This window comes from Anguilla rostrata, chromosome 12 (assembly GCF_018555375.3).
Source record: "Anguilla rostrata isolate EN2019 chromosome 12, ASM1855537v3, whole genome shotgun sequence".
Lineage (NCBI taxonomy): Eukaryota > Metazoa > Chordata > Actinopteri > Anguilliformes > Anguillidae > Anguilla > Anguilla rostrata.
Window position 1 is genome coordinate 31,852,613 of NC_057944.1, and position 9,726 is coordinate 31,862,338.

Below are 9,726 nucleotides of genomic sequence, written 5' to 3' on the forward strand. Positions count from 1 at the left end.
ACAGAGGTTGGCACCTGCTTTCTTTGATTCACCTCGCGCGCGCGGGCGCGGAAATTCTGTTCAAAAGTTACTTAGGTCTCAAGTCCAGGTCCAAACTCATTTTGGATGGCATTTACATTTAGCCATTCGACACATGCGCGTATCCAGAGAGACTTTTCAATAAGTGCATATAAAGGTTAGGCGAACAACTGATATCAATACCATCAGCGTAAAAATAATCAGGGTAGACTGGGTCTAAAAATCCACCCGGTGTTCTATCGCTTTGTCCTGTCGACAACTCCTTACCGACAGCCCACACAATCAGTTTAATTGCAAACACTTGTGTTTTGCTGCCAAACAGCCTGCGAGCTTGGTTAACTTAACGCAGATATGCGTAAGAAATGTTTACATTCTGAAAAGCAACATTAACCTGAAAGTATAAAAACAGAAGCGCCACACGAAAAGTTTACTTTCTGAAAAGCAACATCAACCTGAAAGTATAAAAGTAGAAGCGCCACAATCACAACTAACCCAGCTACTCCCTTGAGAGGAGAGAAAGTTTCCTACCTCAAACAGCCAGCAGGTGTCGCAGACGTACACTTTCTGCAACAAGATTGTTTCCAAAAAACGAGAACTCCTGATGCTCTACACACGGATCCTCCACAAACGGTTTTGGACAATTTTTTAGAGTTTGTGAAGGTTCTGCGTCATCTTGTTCTTCGTCTCTGTGTTACCGGGCTGGAATCTCTGAGGTCAGCTCAGTAACATCGTGGTCGTAATCTGGCTTCCCCTGACTTCTCAGTTGACCTGCTGCTGAACTATCGGGAATGCATAAGTAAAACGTGTCTCTGATTTTAGCACCTTTGGCCGCAACTGTCAAGGGATTTGAGCGTTTTAATCTTTTCCTTTTCAGCACTCCTCTTTTCTTTACGTTTTTCCCTCCACTTCCCATTTCTATTGGTTATAGTTTATCCAAGCATCTACCATAAATTAGTACACATACACAATCTCCAATCGAGCTTGTATGAAGTTCAAACTTGAGCCAACTTCGGTGACGTGAACCGCGCAGCTGTTCAAACTGAGGACAAAGGGGGGGGGGGGCGGTGATGGATTGAAATTCATTGATTAACTGCTGCTGTGATGTCTAAACGAAAAGAAATCTAGGTACTTGGTACATAAACCAAAAACGTAAGTGCCATAACAGGTGCATGAGGGGCGATACAAATCATGAAATAAGCGGAGAAGTATTGTGTTGAAGAGCAGTAACATTAAAAACAGTGATAATGTTTCGCAATAAGAGAATTTCACTTGAAAGTTAAGGTATTTGTTAGACACTAACTTCATAGTACAACCTCATTATTAACTTTTATTTTATGGGGTTGCCCAAAATATCCCCTAGGCCTACTAGTCATTTATACATAATTTCTCATTAACTACGAAATTAGATATACCTCCACAGGGTATTTCATTAAAAAAATATATTTTCAGAGAAAAAGCTGTAAGTAGTACACCCCCCCATGAACAGAAAAAACAAAAAGCAATGCGTTTCATGCATTATTGCATGCATTAATAACCTTGTAATGAGAAAAATTATTCCACAGGAATTATTTTGTAGTGCATCGTCATGTTTCCCCAGGGAAACATTCTGGTTACAGGAATAGTTCTATGGGGAAAGGGTGGATGCAAAAATAAATAATTATCTTAATTAACTTAATATTTAATGGCAATTGTGTTTTATTCAGTTTGAATTTTACACACAACAAAACTCAATGAAGGGGCTCCTGAGGTGTTCCCTATGAAATCAATTTCTTCTCATTTTTAAATTAAATGAACCTTTATTCATACAGGGTAGGTGGACTGAGCACCCACATTCTTTTACAGCCATACCCTGTTAATGCCCCCCACCTACTGAGCATGTCTTTTGACTGTGGGAGGACACTGGATTACCCAGAGGAAACCCACATGGCCATGGGGAGACCATGCATGCTCAGAAAGGCCCTGGCCAGGATTCGAAACCAGGACCCTCTTGTCCTGAGACTACAGCGTTACACTGCCACACTTCACAGTGTACGGAGGCGCCTCCGTTACCGAAATTGTGGTCGTCGCTGCCCTGTCAGCCAATGAAGAGAGGCCTTCAGGCCTGCAGTCTGCATATACCAGCTGCACAAGCTTTTCCCTCCTCGATTGCAATAACTGCACACTCTCAGCTGGTGGACTGCGCAGTGAAAAGAAGTGGTAGCTCATAGTTATGGAGGCTTGAGCCTGTTCAGGTTAATGCACAATAAAATGTCCAGTGTTACTTCAACTCTAACAGAGCACATATGCATCCTATAGGGACCAGAGTAGGACCATACAGTTTGTAGCCTACTCCACAAACATTGATTTAACACTAAACATCTGACTGCTTTGAAGACATTTTGGCAATAGTTAGTTCTAAATGGGAAGCAGATCTGGGGTTGCACAACCACAGCAGATAACATGTTAAGTGTAATGGGGAGAGCTTCCTGAAACCAGTTAAACACAGTTCAAGATGTCTATAGGGCTAGATTTAGGTGATATAGAGCTGGAGGTTCAGCGCCTGCTTAATTAATCTCATGTAATGTAAGGCAGATCCTTCCCTTCTGTATATCGGTCTTCTTCCCTGTATCCATTCCAGATTAATTTGCACATTTCTTATGTGTGTGTGTTGTCAATAAAGCAGCCTTCTTTCATGGTTATGTAAATTCAGCTGTTAACCTGGAGTGCTACGATAATAGCTCTTTATGAATATGTCTGGAACCGGTTATTTGCAGATTATCAATGCACCGCCTCAAATTAGGTATGTGGAAAGTCACAGGTGAACAAAACATATTTTCTTGTCTCACCTGTAAAGCTTTTTAGTGAATTCAATGGGAACACTTATATATGAGTCCTATTGGAAAGATGAGACATATTTACTTTTTATTTTGTTGACTGTATCTCACATTTGAGAAGTGATATCCATCTGATTTTATATAAATATACAGAGTAAGGTAATGCTCACCCTGTAGAAATTATGTTTTCCTTAGTCGGTTAAGCAACACAATGCTGAACTTCAAAACTGGAGTTCAGTGGTCATGTTCAGAAGCAGATATCTTGTTTCCAAGCCATACCTTTAGGGGGCAGTGCTAGCTCATTTTCAGCTCTAAGTATAACTGGGAGCAGACCACCTAAACATACCACAACTACTTTTCAAAATACTGTATAAATGAGATGTGTGTTCAGAATGAGGGTGTTAAAGCTTTACTTCACATATACACTTCCATTCCGGATTTCGCTAATGAATTTTATACTTCAAAGTTCAAAAAGACATGAACATTTTAGGCCTAAAAATCGACATCGGCCTAGATTTACAATTACAATTCGTTTTTTTCAACATGGCACTGTACTTAAATTAATTCCGCGTTTTAAGGATTGAAATCCTGGCGAATGTGTTGTGAAAATTCAATATCCCATTTCACAAAACAGCAAAATACTGAAGATTCAAAGTCTCAGACATGATCATATTGGAAGTAGTTACTCTTCACTGGAAATAAATATAGCCATGTAAGGTGTTGTCAGAATAAACAAGCATTGAAAACAATTTAATTTGGTAGGCTAATATTCCCTATTTGGTCTAGCACTGTTAAGAATTTTGGCAAATTCTGCCAAATAAATTTGTGTTGTTTCTAATACAATATATTCTAATACTATATATACTAAAACAATACTATTTGTCAAAAATAGGTTCACCACAATTTTCATTTCTTCCTCTAAATGTACTGCAGTTCAACAACAACAGTAGTGTCAGTTTTTGACAGGAATAAAGACCAGCTTTATTTTTGTCTTCTCACACAGTCATTATACAGAATTTTACACGTTTTTAAAATTGTACTGTATATGTTGTATTTGAACCATCGAGCATGTTTTCCTAAAATTCATTTTACTGTGACACCATCCACAAATTGGACTACAGCGCACTATACATAGACATATTTTTAAGTAAGGGCATACATACATTTTCTTGTATTGCTTAGACCAATTCATGAGTTAAAAACATACATATTATGTACAGTGTAAGCTGTCAGATTTGTTTGCCGCCAAACTAAAATTTACTACTGTAGATATAGACTATTTAGATTTTGACTGTTAATTCACCTTGTTTTAAATGTTAGAGGGTATTGTAAGTGCTGAACAGAAACCTAAAATGGTTTTCCTGACCCTAACTGGCATTACTTTGTTACTCTGAAAACGAAAGTCACTCGATGGTAAATTTTCCATAAACACATTTCGGGAGAAATATTAACCTGGTTTCCATTATCACTGAATTGGTGGGACTGGATATTCAGTCCATTCATATACTTTCTGTACTGAAAGAGTGTGATCATCATGCAGGTATAAAACACTATGAGCAAAGAAATACTGATTTTTTATTTAACATGCTGATGCTAATGGTATTGATATGCACAGGTCTTAGGAGTTGCTCTTGGAATAATATATCATTAATTATTACCATGGCTAGACATTTAATAAACACAAATGTATTGTAAACATTTTTATCTAAATTTATTTTATTTTATTTTATTTTATTTTATTGAGGGGGAAAAGTGATAATGCAATTTGACTTATTTACTTTTTTAAGTAAAAAAGTTGAAATCTGTCTTTGTTATTCTGATGAATATTGGAATTTGGAATTTGTGCGACACACCATACATGGACATACTCAAAGGATTATCTGAAGTAAAAAATAACAATAATAAAATTAAATCATTACCACATTTTGTATCAATTTTCTAAAATGTTAGATTGCCATTTCTAAGAAAATAAATCAATCCCTGTCAAGTGTTGTTTCTAAACAAATGAGCAGCCAGAATTTGACATAGCTTTCAATTCATTAATTGGCCTATGTGGATCTTGAGCCACAAATTTTAAGTTCTATCACCACACATAAAACAAATAATATCGATGATGTATTTCACATAGAGAAGTTTTAAAGTTAATCATGGTCGATACTGTCAACTCTGCTTTTTACAATTTAAATGAAATAATATCGGTTTTCTAAATATGCATATTGTCCATTTGAAAAATATTTCCCATTAGCATATTTACGTTCTTCCATTTTTCAAAGTTGTATTTTTGTAATCTCCAGTAATGTCATTCGCATTAATAATTGTAAATGTTGCAAATATGTTAAAAACAAAGTCAAGCAATACGCACTTATTTTCTCAGCAAGACTTGTGCATTTAATAATAATATAACAAGTTTAATGCTGACTCAAACTAAAACAATGAAATCTCTGAATATCCTTTGAGAATCCTTCCAGGTCAAATTGACCAGAATTATTTCTACAATAATAACGCAAAGAAATGTTTTGCTACAGCCATGGTATTTGCATGTGGGTGTACAAAGATAATCCAAAAATAAATAAATCAAAAATGTAACCCTCTGAACAGCTTTTTGGAATTTTTCTTCAGACAGTGTTTCAGAACTCAATTGCTTTCAAATACCAGTAGTGATTGTTACACCAGCACTAGAATGTTCAGTTAAGAACATTCTAATCACATATTTGTGATCTTACGCCTTAAAGGGTTAACCACCAGTCCAGTGTGTTGACACCCAGATGATGTGTCAGCCCTGTGTACAGAAGGCACAGTCGCAGGGAAATAGGAAATGTACTTTGTTGTCACCGTCACCACTGAAAACCCCTGAGGAAAAAAAAAATACCCCCCTGAATTTAAATCATTTTGCCTTCCCAACACTAAAGTCAAATCAATCACTAAAATCAAGTTGCAGAAATATCTTTGAAAACGCCTTTCAGACATTTTCTACCCAAAATCCCTCACTCATGATCGCAGACATCAAAGAAACCTGATATGTTTTGACTCTTTTCAGATAATTTTTTTTGCTTCAAACTTCAAGTGTTAAGCACATTATACTAATATTTGATATTGCTAAAGTGAAATAAAAGATTCAGTTTACGATAATTATCAGAGAACAATGTATGTGCAATGTGAAACATGGCAGGCAAAATCTCTCGCAGAATTATGAACCAAATACAAACAAACTCAAACAAACAACAACTACAGTACTCGGTGTTGAGAGTACACAGTGCTGTAGTCCACATGGAAACTGGAATCTCTCAGAGGGACGGGAAAGCGGCCCTGTTGTATCCGGCCGCGAAATCGTACGCGACCTGCGGAAGCGAGCAATCCGTGAAAAAGTTTGGGAAGGCCAGGGCGCTCTCCTCGAGCGGCGAGGGGGCGGAGGAGTCCGAGTGGCAGTACAGAGCGGTCGACCCAGGCGGAACAGTCCGCGCGTTCTCGCCCGGGCCGCAGACCCCCGATTTTTTGGCCGGACCGGCGCAGGGGCCCCAGGGCTCAGTGTACAGGAACCCCCCGACCAGATGGTGGGGGTCGTAGGTGCCCCCGGGGTCCACCCCGCCGCCCGCCGGCTCCTGCTGGACCCTCAGGGGCACCCCGTGCGCGAAAACGTCCTGGTCGCCGATCATGTTGCTGTAGTCGGGCCCCAGGAGCTCGAAGAACTCTGCCGCCTCTGGGTTGCCCCGCTCCAGGTCCTTGAGGGTCATGCCGGAAGTGGAGGTGACTTTGGCGCAGTTGGCGGGTTCGGTGAAGAAGGACGGTGGCAGGTTGCGATGGCGCAGCGGCAGCTTCTTGGCCTTCTCAGCCCGGCCGTCCTTGGCCGGGTCGAAGAGGGCCGCCAGGCTCTTGCTCTGCAGGTTGGCCTGGACCCCGTCCCGTTTGGGAGCGGTCTTCCCCGGGAAGGCGGGCTGCTGCGAGTTTGGGGACCCCTGCCTTTTGGCGGTGTCCTGGGCGCCGTTGCCAGGCGCGATGATCCCTGTGCACCGCTTGATCTGCTTCTGCAGGTACTTCCGGTGGTTGACCTTCCGCTTGGACTTGACGGGCTTGTCCAAGGCCAACTTGATGTTGCTGGACGCTGAGTCGATGAAGCTCAGGAGGTCCCGGGTGGTCTCCCGGAAGTCCCCCTCCCGCTCCTCCTCCCCCAGGAGGCGCCCCTCGAAACTTTTCTCCGTTCCGTAGTCCATGACGGAGCCGGGGAAACAGAGGTTCATGAACTGGGAGCTCATGAAGGCAGCCTGCACAGCCATGTCTAATTCGGTCGCTATTCACGGCTCTCTTACCTACAACGCAATCCACACGGGAGAGAAAGGGCCTCAAGAAAGCATGTTTTTTTTTTTGGTCTTGTTTTTGTCCTATTCCAGGGTGGCGTAGCAAACCCTTGGTCGGTCCCAACACTGTTCCCGCAGCACTCTCCGAAACTGAACTGAGTGACAGTGTTTGGGGGAAGGGGAGAGATCTCTGAGGGGGGCGGGGCCAATGATGTCAGAACATCAAAGAGGAGGGGCCCAGAGACCTCGAGACTTAACTCTTTGCTTACGCTTGACCACCTGCAACTATGAAGGATTTGTCTGAAGTATCCTGCTGTGTGGGGGGACAATACCCGTTAGGAGAATCCCCTGAACCCCCCCCCCCCCCCCCCCACACACACACACACACACACTCACTCCCCGTGCCTTGTTTTTCTCTGCAATGTACGTCCAAGCGAGCTCAAACTTTGGCATGAAATTGTGGGATCTTGCCATCTCACCAACAGCCCTTGTAAGCAGTACTCCTTCTGTTCGTTGTTTTATATTTTTCCCTGAATATCAAAAGATCGCAACACTATTTTTCATATTTCTTCCATATTACTGCTTTAATAAGATTTTTAAATTTCTTTTGCATAGAAATATAAAATACGATTTGATCAAATATTTTGATCTGAATATTTGCATGTAGGAACTCTTTTCTCAGTTATGTTTCATGGTTTCCATGATTTTATTAAGGGCCAGGGTGTGTATTTAATGAGTACATACTTATCCCATGAATACAAGCTGAGGTTTAAGAGTTAAATAGCACTGCATCCCTAAGGCCACCTCTCCCTCAATGGCTTTTAGCCACAGACCAAAACTTTTATCTGCTACAGTGCTTGTGCCTCTGTGCAATGTTTTAATTAGCATATCTGCATACCCTTAGGATATTCTCCTGTGTTAGATTGACATTTCCCCAACTAAAATTATATTGTAAATGCAATGCATACAATTAAAGATCAAACAATAAGTTGTGAGTTTCATTTATTTACACATATTTTACAAATATCACTCGGACACCGACTATATTTTGTGTTGGCAAAAAAATATTTTCTTGCACATACAGTAATAATTGGGTTTAGCGTCAGCTCAGTCTTGTAGCTCTTGTTCAATTATAAATAACAAACAACTGAAAACTAAATGTTATTTGTCCAAATGTTAAGTTTTGAATAAGATTGGTTTTATGCTCAGATATGTTTTTCTTTAGACACCCTAATGTATACTGCATCTGTTTAAAAAAACCATACCATATCTATGCAACTACTTTTTTTATTACTACATTTTTTAACTACTTTTAAAAAACTGGTACATTCTATTGACGAAGGTGATAGGAATGCCTTGCACCAAAATCTTAATTCTCATTTCAGACTGGTGTTTTTAATTTACATAAGTGAAATTAACTGAGGAATCACATTTCGTTCCTGGAAATACACATAGAATTTATTTCAGTTACTAATGATACCAGACTTTTTGCTAGAAATAAAAATCTTCAGCACTTTCTTAAACGTGTTCCTCAAACTCTAGTCCAAAGTTCATTGCAGTTAAAGGGGATCTGTTTTTGATTTCTGCAGTCGCCCTCGTATGATGCCAACACCTCTTGAGTGAGGCTTCCTCTTCGTGTTTACACGAAAAAACCGAAGGAGTTGTGGTAAGCTTCCTCATCCTCCTCCTCCTCCTCCTCCTCGACAGCCCACGGCAGATATCAATGGCAGAGCTTTGCACAAATCATGCGGAAGGACTGTTTTATATGGGGAAAAACTCTGCGCCCAAACAGGTGCCACTGTTTTGCGAACGTCTTCTCCCACTTCCTGCTTGCGTCTTAATCTGCTCATGGCGAAAGTTGATTTCTGGCGCATTCCCGCACCAGTGGGAATTTCTGCCCCTGCCTGACAGCTATTATGGCCTGGCTTTGACATACAGCCCAACAGGGTCTAAATAGCTTCTATTCTTCCACCGCAGTGAAAGAGAGCTTTGTGCGAGGAATTCATTAAACTGCACCTCACAGCCCTCTGTAAAACAGAAACTCAATAATGAACAGTCGATTTAACTGGAAAAGCTGCCGGAGCTGTTAAATTAAAGGGGAATAAAGTGCGGTTCAAACCCAGTGTGGCAGAAGAAATGTTGACCTTAAGAAATCCTGGGTATGACTGAAACCTACCCCCGGTAAACAATGATGCATTTACAGGAAGTTTCTTGGCCGGCGGGTGAACACAATAGAAAGCGCCACTAAGCCTAGAAGGACTGCAGAGCTGCACATTACCGCCGTTTTAGCAACAAACAGAAAAAAGCACCCAGAAGGAACATATCTATTTTAAGGATGCGTTTTGGTGCGGGAGAATCTTGCTGCAGAAATGACAAAATGGCGCCCTCAGGAACACACGAGCAAATGAATTTTGTCGCACTTTGTTCGTTCGTGGCTCAGTTCATTTAGCAAACTATAAACTGCTCTCATCCCGCTATAAATTGCTATAAAAGTGTTGGTTATGAAATTTGCCTGAGCACATGGGCAAGCAATGCTATTACCTCCAATAACCGATGTGAGGCTAAGAGCAAATTCAATTCACCAACTTAAAAAAAAACCTTGT

The 9,726-nt window shown here is 40.8% G+C and overlaps 1 protein-coding gene and 1 long non-coding RNA gene across 4 annotated transcripts in view; both read right to left on the bottom strand.

Annotated features, from left to right (window-relative positions):
* Positions 1 to 1,347, bottom strand: part of LOC135235789 (uncharacterized) — a 188,671-nt gene extending 187,324 nt beyond the window's left edge. For all 3 annotated transcript variants that reach the window (XR_010324437.1, XR_010324438.1, XR_010324436.1), the window contains exon 1: positions 547 to 1,347. This is a non-coding gene — a long non-coding RNA (uncharacterized LOC135235789). The remainder of the gene's footprint in view (positions 1 to 546) is intronic.
* Positions 1,348 to 3,269: 1,922 nt separating this feature from the next.
* LOC135236277 (protein FAM181B) lies at positions 3,270 to 9,726 on the bottom strand. Its single transcript, XM_064302547.1, has one exon. It carries the CDS (start codon positions 7,100 to 7,102, stop codon positions 6,116 to 6,118), a length of 987 nt encoding a protein of 328 aa, XP_064158617.1. The 5' UTR covers positions 7,103 to 9,726; the 3' UTR covers positions 3,270 to 6,115.

Coding starts and splice junctions, on each gene's coding strand:
- LOC135236277 (XM_064302547.1), bottom strand. CDS start 7,102: ATGGCTGTGCAGGCTGCCTTCATGAGCTCCCAGTTCATGAACCTCTGT.